This window comes from Mirounga angustirostris, unplaced genomic scaffold (genome assembly GCF_029215605.1).
Source record: "Mirounga angustirostris isolate CCGP_5_RB_7025 unplaced genomic scaffold, mMirAng1.0.hap1 SCAF_10, whole genome shotgun sequence".
Taxonomy (NCBI): Eukaryota; Metazoa; Chordata; class Mammalia; order Carnivora; family Phocidae; genus Mirounga; species Mirounga angustirostris.
The window spans coordinates 109,363,874-109,377,899 of NW_026991718.1; the positions used below are offsets into that span (position 1 = coordinate 109,363,874).

The 14,026-nt window shown below is 53.8% G+C and overlaps 3 protein-coding genes across 11 annotated transcripts in view; all 3 read right to left on the bottom strand.

The window, feature by feature from the left end:
* Positions 1-3,569: 3,569 nt before the first annotated feature.
* Positions 3,570-5,850, bottom strand: MRPS26 (mitochondrial ribosomal protein S26). 2 transcript variants are annotated; one of them, XM_045885504.2, is made up of 4 exons: positions 5,488-5,850; positions 5,243-5,389; positions 5,027-5,150; positions 3,570-4,095 (listed from the first exon to the last, which is right to left on the bottom strand). In XM_045885504.2, the coding sequence occupies exons 1-4, from the start codon at positions 5,697-5,699 to the stop codon at positions 3,961-3,963; spliced, it is 618 nt and encodes a 205-aa protein (XP_045741460.1). In that variant the 5' UTR covers positions 5,700-5,850; the 3' UTR covers positions 3,570-3,960. The 2 variants fall into 2 exon arrangements, with proteins under 2 accessions (XP_045741460.1, XP_064428976.1); XM_064572906.1 differs by having other exon boundaries at positions 3,957-4,095; positions 4,915-5,150.
* A 159-nt stretch (positions 5,851-6,009) lies between these two features.
* Positions 6,010-9,013, bottom strand: LOC123850581 (progonadoliberin-2). The gene is made up of 2 exons (XM_064572907.1): positions 7,051-9,013; positions 6,010-6,909 (listed from the first exon to the last, which is right to left on the bottom strand). Exons 1-2 carry the CDS (start codon positions 7,202-7,204, stop codon positions 6,722-6,724), a joined length of 342 nt encoding a protein of 113 aa, XP_064428977.1. The 5' UTR covers positions 7,205-9,013; the 3' UTR covers positions 6,010-6,721.
* A 141-nt stretch (positions 9,014-9,154) lies between these two features.
* The window catches only part of PTPRA (protein tyrosine phosphatase receptor type A), a 166,870-nt gene continuing 161,998 nt past the window's right edge, over positions 9,155-14,026 (bottom strand). For all 8 annotated transcript variants that reach the window (XM_045885512.3, XM_045885508.3, XM_045885507.3 and 5 more), the window contains one exon: positions 9,155-13,355. In XM_045885512.3, the coding sequence (XP_045741468.1) occupies positions 13,281-13,355 (75 nt within the window). In that variant the 3' untranslated portion in view covers positions 9,155-13,280. The remainder of the gene's footprint in view (positions 13,356-14,026) is intronic.

A 14,026-nucleotide genomic window follows, 5' to 3' on the forward strand; every position in this document is an offset into this window, starting at 1 on the left:
GGAGATGTGAGATTGAGCCCCTTGTTGGGCTCCGCGTTGGGTGTGCAGCCGGCTTAAGATTCTCTCTCTCCCTTTTCCTCTGCCCCTCCGCCACCCCCTTAAACACAAAAAACCACAAGTGAGTGATGTAGCGATTAATAATTTTTACAGAATTTCAGAAAATATAAATCCCTAGTTGTCAGAATCTATTACTGTCTCAAAGTTCATTTCACCTTATTTTTAAGAAGTCCCTGCAAAACATTTCTGCCTGTCTTGCTCAAAATACTGTAAGTTGTGAGAAACAGTGCTTCCAGGTTGTTCATCCAGAAGCCTCAGCTCCACAGGTGGCTGGGGGTGTGCACACCACGCTCCCAGGCTTCCTCGCCAGCTGGCTTCCATTATGACAATAACCTAGGAGTCTCTGGCAATATTTTTTTTTTTAAGATTTTATTTATTTATTTGACAGAGATCGAGAGAGTGAGACCAGGAACACAAGCAGGGGGAGTGGGATAGGAAGAAGCAGGCTCCCTGCCGAGCAGGGAGCCTGATGCAGGGCTCAATCCCTGGGACCATGACCTGAGCCAAAGGCAGACGCTTAATGACTGAGCCACCCAGGCGCCCCCCGTGTTCTGTTTCTTGACAGGGATGTACACATTTATGGATTATGCACTTACTTACCTGCACTGAGGAAATATTCATCGAAGCAACCGATCAGAGAAATGCCGGTCTCAGGATTTGGGATTGTAATTATTGCTTTTGATCTCCTTTTTGGGAAGGCAAGAGAGTTCCAGGCTCGACTCCCTGCCAGAATTCAGAACGGCCCTGATTCCCGCAGTCGGCGGGCCTTGTTTCCCAGGGGGCCTGTCACCTCTGTACTTGTGTCAGGGACACAACCACGGGGTTAAGTGCAGGGGGAACCTCCCAAAGATTTCAGGGAATATCGGATACCTGTAACTGTATTCCACACAGAAAATTTGGAGTTTACTGGAAAAGTATAGGGAATGACCTTAAGCTTACTCAGGTCTAGTGTGGTCTCCTTGACAGAAGAAATCAAGGAGTCACCCGGTGCCCATTCATGTGGCAAATGCGCTCTTCTCGTTTCCTGTCCACCTGGACTAGTACAAGCAGTTTGCTCCCCGCCTCGCTGCAGTAAACCATTGCCACCCAGTCCAAGAGATGAACAACTCTGCAGTTCGTTTTCAAAGATTTGATTTATTCATTTGACCGAGAGAGAGAGCACGAGCACAAGCAAGGGGAGCTGCAGACAGAGGGAGAGGGCTGAGTAGGGAGCCCGATGCAGGGCTCGATCTCAGGACCCCGGGATCATGACCCAAGCGGAAGGCAGACGCTTAACGACTGAGCCACCCAGGAGCCCCTATTTTATTTTTTAAAGATTTTATTTGTTTATTTGAGAGAGAGAGAGAGAGAGAGCATGAGAGGGGGGAGGGCTGGAGGGAGAAGCAGATTCCCTGCTGAGCAAGGAGCCCGATGCGGGACTCGATCCCGGGACTCCAGGATAATGACCTGAGCCGAAGGCAGTCGCTTAACCAACTGAACCACCCAGGCGCCCTAAGGATTTTATTTTTAAGTAACCTCTATACCCATTGTAGGGCTTGAACTTACAGCCCCGAGACCAAGAGTCGCACACTCCACCAACTGAGCCAGCCAGGCGCCCCAACCACTCTATAGTTTTGCACGACCTAATCCTCAAGACCTTGACCACCCGCCCAGGACATCATGGTGGTCTACTTCATCGATGTCATGTTGCTTATCTTGGAGAATTTGAAGGGGCAGGAATCCAGGTGTAAAACACCTATGCTTGACTGGGGGGATAAATCCCGAGGAAAAATTGCCTACCCAGCAAAATTCCTGGGGGGTCGGCATACTTCTCCCCCTAGGTGAAACACAAATCGCACTTGTCCCTCAATCTACCCTCACAGCGCACAAACCGTGGTAGGGAGGCCTCTGCAAATCTTGGTGAACGCACTTATGTTTGCGTACTGCCTACCAGATGCATTTATTGGGTAGCCCTCAAATCTACGCTCAAGTGGGGCCTTGGGCAAGAGCAGATTCTCTACGAGCTCCAGGCTCACATTCTGCATATATTTGGAACTTGAGGTAAACATCAGAAGAGGCCCTGGGGTTTTTGAGGCCCTCAGGCTAATGATTAGGGTTCTACTGGAGATTAGGCATTCTTCCGTGGGACGCCACATAACTCTGCAACCTGGACCACGTGGGATCTGATGGCTTACATGTGCACCTGACAGCACTCTATGATCCATTAGATGCAGGTACAGATGGGACTGGGCCTGATATAACCCTGAAGGTACCAGTAAGCTGCCTATCTGTGTCTAGACAGGTAAGAGGGCTGTGCGTAAAGGATAAAAACACCGAGGCCTGGTTTATGGGTGGCTCTACGTGACATGCTGGCGACAGCAGTGGATGCTAAGGACTTACAGCCCCATGCAGGGCATTGAAGGACAGCTGTGAAGGAAACGCAGCCCAAACACAGAGCTTCAAGAAAGCAGGACACAGTCTTCCCTGAGGCCAAAGAGCTTGTCAGAATCCTGGTGCAGAAGGGCAGGGACTTTAGCAAGAATGCAGCTGGACTTCCCACGCTCACCAAACACTTCCACTGCAGAGTACCAGGTGGTCCCCTTCTCACAACAAAGCCCAAGGCTATGGGCACAGTTGCCTCAATCCATGGCCCATAATGTGCACCCATCAGCTCTCACCTCAGAAGTTACACTGAGCACCTGAAACCAAGGACTGCACTGTCCTGCACCTGGGCCCTGGGCCCGGGAAAAGATGACCTACTATCAGCCTGCGGAGGGAGGCCAGTGCCCTGAGCGGGGCAGGGCCTGATGGAGGCTGGGTGCAAGGCACTGTGAGAACCACTGGCTCTCTGCCTGTACCTCTCTACCTGCTTCCTCACCTGTGTGTTGAGGGATGGCCCATATTCCCGAAAAGGCTTTCATATTTTGGGGGTTTCCAGGCCGTCTCTACCCCACGGGAGTTGGGGAAAGAAACTAGGTTTCTATTTGCTTTCTCCTGGTGGTATCTGGGCAAGTTCAGCTGAATGGTGACAAAGGGGCAGTGGCTCTGAGAAACACGAGGACTTGGGCTTGAAGAGGGCCAGGCAGCTCTGTGTTCACTTGGTGAACCTTGTGAACTTCAGTTACAAGTATTTCTGGCACCCATAGGGTTTGGTCCAAGTGCTGGGTAAGCCACACTGACCCTGTAAAGGTCAACCAGGCCTCCCCTGCCAGGACCAATCTGGTGTGTGGTCCAAAGAAGCAGGCAGTGCCAGGGCACATGTGGGTCACTGAAGTCATGGGTGGAAAGGGCCACCGAAAGAAATGGGGTCTCCTCCTTGCCTTCTGTGTCTTGGGCACACCAGACCCTAGAGGGCAAATTGCAGGGTCAAGCAGAAGCAGGCCAGTGGTTAGCATGTATCTCAGGTACTGGGTGGTATCTGGTTACTCTGGCTGGAGTCCTAAAGGTCTAGATCAGGAGTTGGCAAACTTCTTCTGTTGCAGCTACTGGTTTCTGCCATCATAGCGTGAAAGTAGTCAATGAATGAGTATAGCTGTGTTCCAATAAAATTTATTTACAAAAATAGGCAGCGGGCCACATTGGGCCCAAGGACTGTAATTTGCCAACCATTGTCCTCGTCCTCGATGACACTTAGTAGATGAGTCGGTTGCATGAGGTGACGATGGTCCATTCTGCTCCTCTGTGAGATGGGAACCTCTGAGGTCTGGTGCTTTGCTGAGCCATACATGGCTGCAGAAGAGGACACCGTGTATGGGAATTTCTGACCAAGTGGTGGGTGCAGAGGCCAGAATGTGAGGGCTACACCGGAACAGGCTGAGCCTCCTTCTTCATAAGAAACATCAACAGATTTATTGCAGATCAGGCCCGACCCTCCTACCCCCATACACACATGGTCCCTGGGTGGGCACTGTCCTTACTGGGCCCTTAAGAGCCCTTGTGCTGTGGCTTGACCACCAGCCCCTCTCTGGTGACGGCCCAGTTGTAGCTCTTTGGCGAGTCCAAAGCTTCTTCCACCCGTGCCTCCAGGTTCTCTCGGGTGATGAAATTTTTTGCTTCCTCCTATTGGGAGACAGAAGGCCAGATGAATGGAAGCACATACCTGCTGGCCTTTAGCCCACTGAGAGGCTCCAGCTCTCCCCCTGGACGGATGCTTGGAGCCCAGGTCCTCTGTGAGTGCCCTGACGACCTTCCTGTGGAAGAACATCAGGCAGCCTTACCATATTCCTCTTTCTGAGATAATTATCCACTGGACATCTCAGCTAGAACTCCAAGCACACCAGTTGTGACAATCTCGTGTTCCCACTGGGTGGAATCAGTTCCTCAATGTTGCCTCAATGTCCCTCTTAATCTCTCTCAAACTTGTCTTTCTCTATTACTTTATTTTTTATTATTTATTTTTTTAAAAGATTTTATTTATTTATTTGACAGAGAGAGACACAGCGAGAGAGGGAACACAAGCAGGGGGAGTGGAAGAGGGAGAAGCAGGCTTCCCGCCAAGCAGGGAGCCCGATGTGGGGCTCGGGTCCTGGGATCATGACCTGAGCCGAAGGCAGACGCTCATATGCCACTGAGCCACCCAGACGTCCCTCCCTCTATTACTTTAATTCAGACCTCATCCATTCTTGCTGGATCACTCCTAACTGGTCTCCCTGCTTTTACTGTCTCACACCTGCCATCCTAGCCCAGAATATTAACACTTCAGTGACTTTATCACCCGCAAAGCAAAATCCGAACTCCTTGTGGAAACGGGAGTCCCTCCCACAGATGTGGGTTTACCACCACCTAGCTACTGGAATACTTTTTCTAACAACTCTCACCTCTGGGTCTCTGCGCCTGCCAGCCACTCTCCTTGCACTCCTCTCCCAAATCCTTACCTACCTCTCACGTCTCAAGGCTGCTCGCTCTCTCAGTGCACGTAGGGGGTGCCCCACTGCGCCGCGCCCAGGCGGAGTTCCCGGCCTCCAACCCCGCCCGCGGAGACGCGGCTCACCTGCAGCTGCAGCACTTCCTGCTCCTTGAGCTGCGCCCAGGCCTCCGCCTCTCGGGCCCGCCGGGCTTTCTCCTCCGCCTGCCGCTGCTCCAGCTCCCGCGCCTCCTGCCGCAGCCTGGCTAACCTGGGGTGGGGTGGGGCAAGAGGCTGACCCTGAGCGCGGCTGGGTCTCCCCGGCGCCAGCCAGCGGCCCGCCCCGCCTCCCGGCCCACTCACCGCAGCTCGTGCAGCCGCTGGTTCTCCGCCTGGTTCCAGGCCATCAGGTCGCGGTGCTCGGTGGCATCTTGCAGCGCCTTGCGCTCTGCCAGGACCCCGGCCCGGGCCTCGTGCACCTTCTTCCGCACCTCGGACACGAACTCCAGCCTGGGCGGAGACGCGCCCAAAGTCGGCACCCTCTACGCCCGCCCGCTCCGATACACCGCCCACGGCGCCGACGGCCACCTCCCCCTTGTGACACACACCTGAGGGCGCGCACCGTCTGGCGGTACTGCCGGTAACGCTCCGTCAGCAAGAAGAATTCTACAGGATCCACCGCGGGCGGGGTCGCCACGCGCCCGACCTTGGACTTGGCCGGAGGGTCGTGGCGGGTCTTGCGGCCGCGCACGGGCAGCAGCAGCGGAGCCGGAGGCCCGCACAGGGACCCCCGGCCCAGGACTCTCAGCGCGTGCAGCATGGCCCAGGCCGCTCAGCGTCCGGCGCGCCGCAGGGCATCGCGGGACCCGGAAGCGGCCGCGGGGCACCACGGGACACGTAGTCCGCGGGCCCCGCCTCCCACCGCCTGGAGGCCGCTCGGGGGTCGCACCCCTGCACACTTCTGCGTCCGCCCCAGGACCACTGGCTCTGGCTGCTCCCTCCCAGCGGGACCGGCCCCGCCCCAACCCCCCCCGTGTCCGTCCCGCCCGCGGGCCGGGCCCACGTCCCTCCAACCTCCACGCGGGGTAGGGTCTTAGTGAGGGTGGACGAGAAAGGAACAGAGGAGAGAACTCGAGGCAGCAGCGTCAGGGACTTCACATCTTTATTGGAGGGCGACAGGGCGCGGCGCTCTACGTCCGGTCTGCGGGGGGGAGGGGGTGGTCATTCCAGCGGACGCCCTGGTCACCTGGCCGCCCGGCTGCGACCTTGCCCGCCCCCACCCCTCCTGACCTGGTTTTGTGGCGGAGGATGCTGCCGCCAGGCGGACGCCCCCTGCCCTTAATACACCTGGTTTGTAAAAACCTGAGCTCACACCGATTTAATTAGGTGGTAAGTTTTTGCCTTTAAGAATTTACAACTTCTTCAGTTACCACTCTCCGGTGCACTTTAAATTTGCAAAATAGTAATAATCCATCTCTGCACACCGATCTTCTGCAATCACGGTCATTCCTAGTGCGTGTCAGTGACCACCTGGTTCTTGGTGTACCCCTCACCTCTTTCCACTGAGGGCCTGCCCACCTCCAGACACACTGGCTTCTCTTGACAAAAAAGAAGCCTGGAGGACCCCACTACAGTCAGTCTTATTTATGGAGGTTTTCAGTACAACTATCTCCACTCCACTAGTGACTTCTTTTAACTTAAGTATCTTATCATAAATTGTCTTCAATTCTGGGAAATAAGGATAGCAGATAGCATCGTGTGTGTGCCCGGGCGTGCCTTGGCAGGGGGGTCTCCGTGTTCTCTCATTACCCCCCCTCTTCTGTCCACACAGCGCCCAAGTTCTTAGTCCCAATGGCCCCTGCTGGCCAAGGCCGGGCCTCTCCCTCTACTTACCAGCAGTGTCTGCACCAGGTGCTGCTTCCGGCGGAGACGCCACCAGCCTGTGGTTCTGCCCTCCCAGGGCACATTGTTCTTGGGGGGAGCCAGGGCATCGCTTGGGAGGTCATGGGCAGTCTGGTCTGGGCTGCTTGCTGGGGTACCCAGGACCCTTCCTCAGGAAGGAGCTGAGGCTGCGGCCTGCCCACTACTCACACTCCAGGCTCACAGGAGGTGAAGGATCCCCAGCCAGCGCCTTCTTCCTCCCACTTAGGCTGGGGAGACCCTTAACCCACCTAGGAGCCTTGGGGCGTGCTGGGGGTGCTGGGCTGAGCTGGACGCTCGTTTTCCTCCAGGGTACCAGCCATGGGACCAGTGCTGAGCCTTCGAGGATCCAAGGTGGACGGTCAGCAGCAGCAGCAGCAGAAAGCCTAGCCTGCAGCTGGCCATGGCAGGGCTGCTCCCATGGAGAGTGGACAGCACTCAAGACGAGACACTTCCATCCATACCTCCTTCCTTTTCTTTCAGGGCCCCCTCGGACAACTGGCACTTCGGCAGCAGCTTTACTGTTTCCTAAGGCCCTTCCCTCTTCTGCCACTGCTGCTCATCCCAGGACTGTAGGGATCTCTGCACCCCAAAGGCTCCTGGCAGCTAGCCTTCCCCAGAGCCCCCTGGGGTGCAGAGGATCCCAGCCTTGCCAGCTGAGGACCCTCCTCAGTCCATCAGGCCTATCCCTCCAGGGATTCCAGAAGTGGGAGAAGGCTGGGAAGAGGAACAGAGACCTGGGTAAGGGGAGCTCTCCCAAGAGTAGCAGCAATGTAAGGGCATTTGGGGCACCTGGTGCATGGCCCGCTGCCTCTGTTCTCTGTGGTTTGCCATCTCTCTTCCATGGCAGGTGGGGATGTGGAATGGATGTGTGGTGGTGACAGGGGCAAGTGCTTCTACCCCTTGTCCCTCCTACACTAGAGGCAGCAGGCAGAGGAAAGGTTTTTTTTTTTCCTGGGACGTGGTTCATGGGTAGGACAGGGACTTGGGAGGGAGAAGAGGAACAGTGTGCCACACACCCAGGACAGACTTCCAGCCAGGAGCCCCAGCCTTTGGGGAGAGCATCCTCTTCACTCACCGAGGGATAGCTGTGGATGAGGTGGCTCCCTGAGGTGGCTCCTCCAGGTGACAGTAGGACCCCCAGCCAGCCAGCTCTGGGATTTACTGATCAGCTGACTCCACCCAGTTCCTGGTCCACACACTCCCGTGACGTCTCAGAGAGGGAGGGAGGCAGCCTGCCACCCAACACCCTTCCCTTACCAGTGTGTGTTCCTAGTGTATTTTTAGTCAGTGGCCCTAGGGTCACCAGACAGATAGCTCCCTCTCCGTCTTCCCAGGGATCTGAAGTGGTAAGACTCCTGCTCCAGCCTGGCCAGGCCCTCGAGAATCCTCTTCCCACTTCCCAGGAGGCATCCTCAAGCTCCTGCCCTTTGACCTACAAAGCGTTCAGTCTTCTCTGACCCAAAAAGTAAACTGTGGCCTGCAATGCCTGGGGACCCTGCATCCCACACAGTTGGCAGCCTGAGTGGGGAGCCCAGCAACCTGTGAAGCGGTCTGGGAGAAACCATGAGGGCCTGAGGGCTTGTTTGCCACACTGTAAACCGGGTTGATGGAGCGGTCCTCATCTACACACCTGGGCACTACTAGGGCTGGGTCACTCCAGACGCAGGCAGGTTTGGGTCGGGCACACCTATCCCCAGGTAGTTTTTCTCTCCTCCCGGGAGGCCCATGAGCGGGGCCCAGCTAAGGGGGCAGTGCAGCATCTGCGGGCCTATGAACGAGCAGGGGGTAGGAATAGTTTTGCCTCTCAAGGTTCCAAGCCTTCCCCTGTGCTCAACCCAGGACTATTCATGGAGTTGGGCACAGCTAATCTAGGACACTCAAAACGTGTCTCCAACTCCCAATCTGCGTCAGCTCAGCTTTCTCCCACCAGCTATTAGCCTGGGGGGCAGGGGGAGGGCAGAGGCCTGTTTACAGGGTTAATAGCCAATCTCTGCATTTGGGCTGAACAGCAAATGCAAGGGCCAGGGTCAGGCTCGGCGTGGGGTGGCCAGTCGTTAGGAGAGCAGGTGCGTCAAATCCTGTGGCAAAGATGGGGGAGGGAATGGCATAACGGGCACCACAGTCATCCACAGGCGCCTGGACTTCAGCTGCCCAGCCAGGAAGGCACACATGAACTTCCAAAATGACTTATCTTTAGCAGGGACCCGAAGCCATGTGTGGACTGTATATTCAGTTAAATTGTTTTGGGAAATACACTTTGTTCCTGTATGTGTTGGTTAACCAAGTAATTTTTAGGGAAACATTTGTGGTTTAGTGAAAATGATTGAGTTCAATAAACTAGCTTAGTTCTGGTTTGGGTTTACAGAATGTTTTATTCAAAGTCCCCTGTGTTTATTTTAAAAGAGGAATGGGGTGCCCTTATTTTTTCCTGTAATTTGTGGTTTTTCGTAAAAAATCCAAACCAGAACTAAGCTTCCCAGGGGACGCTCTGGTTCCTTTCTGGCAACATCCGTAGCTTTTCAAGAACGTTTGCTGTCCCCTTCCAGATTACAGACTCAGAAATTCATCCTCCTATCCGTCTCAGCAGGGCACAGAAAGCCATTTGTTCACCACTCAGCTCCAACTAATGGTCGGCCCTGAGGATAGGACTTTATCCGTCTGGGAGCTGCTTGTAGTCAGCTGGGAAAGCAGAGGCCTCGAGCTGAGTGCTCAGGTGCTGCTGGAGCAGAGGGGCACAAATCCCGGATCAGATGGTCTGGGTGAAGGATGACAGTGAGTTAGCCAGAGTCTGTGCACAGGGCACTTGTGGTGCTCCCACGTAAGGAACAAATATGGAGAAGAGTCAACACAGGAACTGTCAGTGGAGAGAGGTGCAGAGAATGCTGGAAGGCTGCAGGAAGGGACGGGAGACTCTGGAGAGACCGGGTGAACCTCGGGGTGGTGGGAGTGTGAGGCAGGTGTGCGTGGGTCACCTCATATAGTCACTTGGCAGGCAGCAGGATATGCCACCCCGGGGCCCAGGACGGGAGCTCAGGGTTGAAGAAGGGCTAAGGATCCGCCACATGCTGACCACAGGAATGCCTGGTCTCTGGGGAAGGAGAAAGAGGAACAGCAGAGGCTACAGAGTGAGGATGAAGTCAGAAGGGAGGGACTAGTGGACACAGAGTGGGTCCCTGATGAGTGGTGAGAAAGGAATCTGTGGGGATGAAGGGTGGAAGAGGGGAGAGTGAGTCAGGAGACTATCGGCCTGGGGGGAAGTGCCTTTTTTTTTTTTTTTAAATTAAAATGAAAGACTTGTGCATTTGGTGGTGGTGGTGGTGGAGTGCGAAGGAAACTGAGGAAGGAAACCAGGAGTGCGCTGACTTGATGAAGTGAGGTCTGAGCACAGTGGGCACTGGATGCCTCGCTCCCTCTTCTGAGACATCCTCACCGGCTCTAGCTCCAACTCTGTGGGGCACAGCCAACTACCTGAGGGGCAGGCACTGGATGAAGCAGTCACCCCTGCTGTTCCCACATGATTGTGCAGCGTGAGCCTTGATCCACTTCCCGTTAGCCTTGACTTGTTCCTGTTGGGTTAGTGTCTCTTGCAACCATACAAGTCCTGCTTGAAGACATCTGTTTAGTAGCCAGGTGATATTTAAAACATTGACCCAGGGGCACATGGGTGGCTCAGTCAGTTAAGCATCTTCTTCGGCTCAGGTCATGATCCCAGCATCCTGGGATCGAGTTCCGCACTGGGCTCCCTGCTTGGCAGGCAGCCTGCTTCTCCCTCTCCCTCTGTTGCTCCCCCTGCTTGTGCTCTTTCGCTCTCTCAAAAAAATAAATAAAATCTTAAAAAAAAAAAAAATATATATATATATATATATTGGCCAAGGGGCGCCTGGGTGGCTCAGTTGGTTAAGCATCTGCCTTCAGCTCAGGTCATGATCTCAGGGTTCTGGGACTGAGCCCCACGGCAGACTCCCTGCTCAGCGGGGGGTCTGCTTCTCCCTCTGCTGCTCCACACCGCTCATGCTCGCTCTCTCTCAAATAATAAATAAAATCTTAAAAAAAAAAAAAATTAGCCAAGCCACCAAGCAAATCAGCATGGACTTCAGCAGCAAGTGGCCAGGCCACACTGGTGGGTAGGTAGAGGTACTCAGGCCTTCTGTAGGAACCCTGGTACACACTGGTGTGTAAGCTGCTCAACACCAGCCCTAGCAACAGGAGGTAGGCAGCCTGCTGGGACATAGGGAGGCAGCACAGGGCACATGATGGGCTCTCCTATTGGGTTGCCATGTAGCTTGCTTGCCCTCCTCCATCTGTCAGGACTTGGTCATAGAGGCACCAAAGGTAGTCTGCAAAGAGTCAGGGTCTCCTTCCCAAACGTGGTACCTCTCATCAGAAATCCTTCTCAGATTGCTTAATTTACTTATGCTTCTTTGAAAACCACTGAGTTTTGAGTTTACTGCCGCTTGGAGTTCCTTAGTTCTTACAGAAGGACCAAGTACTTCTGATGCACACTCACTTCTCAGAAACTTGCAGAGGTGGTCTGTCACGGTGCCCCTGCCTCCTGTAGATGTCCTGACTATGTGGTGAACTTGGCCCCCATCCTGGAGCCACTGCATCTGTTCACCTTCTGTAGGGTTCTGAGGCCTTCTGTAATGCGGCTCCATGTGACGTTGCCTTCCCTCATCCACATTTCCAGCATCCCTTGGGTCCAGTTCAAGTCCCACCTCCGTCAACAAGCAGAGCAACAGTGATGTCTGAGTGTGCCTCCACGGCCCAGGCTGGGGTGCCACTTCCCAACTCCTGATGGCCTGAGTCGCCCAGAGCCTGCCCCTGCTCCTTGAGAAAGGCCCCAGGGGCCTTAAGACTCTCTCAGCCCCGCACTGACAGCTGTGCCAACTAAAGATGACATTTCCCAGCATTCCTGTAGTCACACAGTGTAGCCTTATGACTAGGTTTGAGCCAACAGGAGTGAAAATGTAAAGAAGAGCTTTTGCTTCATGTCCTTAAAAATGAAGTTGCGGGCGCCTGGGTGGCTCAGTTGGTTAAGCGACTGCCTTCGGCTCAGGTCATGATCCCGGAGTCCCGGGATCGAGTCCCGCATCGGGCTCCCTGCCGAGCAGGGAGTCTGCTTCTCCCTCTGACCCTCCCCCCTCTCATGTGCTCTCTCTCAAATAAATAAATAAAATCTTAAAAAAAAAAAATGAAGTTGCTTTCTCTCCATTTTCTTTTCGCTTCTCCATGGGAAAAGACAGTGATCCAGCTTCAGCCATGAGGACAAGAATAACATTCTAAGGGACACTGGGACCAAAAGACGGGAGAACACTGGGTCTCTGGACTGGGCACCCCATTACATGAGAAATAAATGAACATCCACGTTATTTAAGACACAAATGCTAGACACTTTTGTATAATGTTAGGCTTGATATCAAGTTGGGATTGAAGACTCCTACCATCCTGGCCTCTGGATCTGAGGCACTTTCACATAAAAGTCCTGGAAGTGTAGACAAATATAAAAGAAAATGAAAGCTATTTAATCTAGTAAGTGTGGATATAAAGACTTATCCTGGACAGAGAGACACAATCCAGACCGTTTTATAGCAAAGCACCAGGGAAGTCGTATTGGCCTTAGCTAGCTACCTCCTCTCTCTCCCATGCCCCTGCGCTAGGGAAACAGTGAGGACGCTGACCATCTTCCAGGGAGCAAGGCTGGCTGGGATCACTGCACCAAAGATGCTCTGGGAACGGAGGGTGGGTCCTGGCAACTAGCTGAGAGCTGGAGAGGCTGTGCCAGTTGGAAAGGAGTTGGGAGGACAGTGGCTCCTGAGACCAGCTGAGACAGAACACTAACAGCAGGGCCGGGAGTGGCCTAGGAGAGCCTCAGCCCTGGTCCGGCTGCCCCACCCCAGACAAAGGGAGACGCGTCCTCAGGGAGTCAAAGTTTTTATTACCTGATAATCCCTAGTGTGGTGCCAGAGATACCGCTCTGGTCCCTTTACTCCCCACAGTGGGTTGTGGTGGTGATGGGGGGAGGCTGGGGAGGGGAGGGATTATTTACAGAGCAGGGAGGGAACAACAGCCTGAAAGGGGTGGGGGAGAGGGGGCACCAGGACAACCAACTTCCTCAAGAGCTCTGAGAACTTTGTGCTTTTTTTTCTTAGTTGATGCTGAGCTACCTGGAATTAATTTTGTGTTCCTTCTTTAGGAAAAGATGTCTAAACCAAAGAATAATACAGCCCAATTTCCAGGCAGAGGATTTCACGATGTCAATCCAAACATCACACTATTTAATTCCCCAATAAAACATTGGAAAAAGGACTATCAGTGCTAACACATTTACATATAAAATCTCCACCTAATAGGTAATAGAAGCCTATGTACCAATTTCTAAAACAGTTATAAGATATATACACAATTTTGGGTATATTAACAAAACAGAATATTACAAAATATTAAAGGCAATTTTCCTGTCCACCGATCTCATCACCTCTTACTTGAAGTTGGCATAATCTGAGAATGCGTCAATATATTCCTGCACCACCTTGTAGCAGAACTCATACTGTTCCTGCAGAGCAAAGGGAGGGGAAAAAACCAGCGTTACTGAAGACAACAAGGTACCTGCAGTTCCTGACAGACCTATTTTTTTTAAAAAATGGAAACCTGAGGGGAAGTGAATGTTTTTGGACTTGTACCTGAGTCCCGCTCTACCTACCCGAGTTCTGACAGCATTCCCCTTCTGGGCTGAGTACAGCTAATTTTGTCCAGATGGAGGGGACCCGAGAGGAAGATGTGGCCCTAGGCCTGCAGCAGTCAGATGTGAGTGCACTGGGCTGTGAGGCGGGGAGATGACTCTGCGTGGCCCGCATCTCACCATGCTTGCCAGGCTGCAGGTGCCCTGGCTCTCAAAGCCTCACCAACTCCCAAACCTCTTAAAATGTATTTTTCTTTCCCCTCAGGCATGTCTAGCTCTCCAAGGTTCCAGGGCCCTTCTGGATGCTTGTCCCCATACCCAGTGGTTACTGGTCACTGAGACAGTCAGGAGCCTGAGCCGAAGAGGCGGCACTCCTGAGTCTTCCTACCCCAGCACCCCCTTCTAGCCTTCAGAGAGGCCACTCTTACTGGTGACAGGGCTGTGCCCCTCTGCTCTGTCACCAAGGCTCATTCTGTCTGGGGTACCTTGGGGAATGATGGGCCCCCTGGAAGAGCCTCCCCCTTGAGATGGCCCTGAAAGAGAAG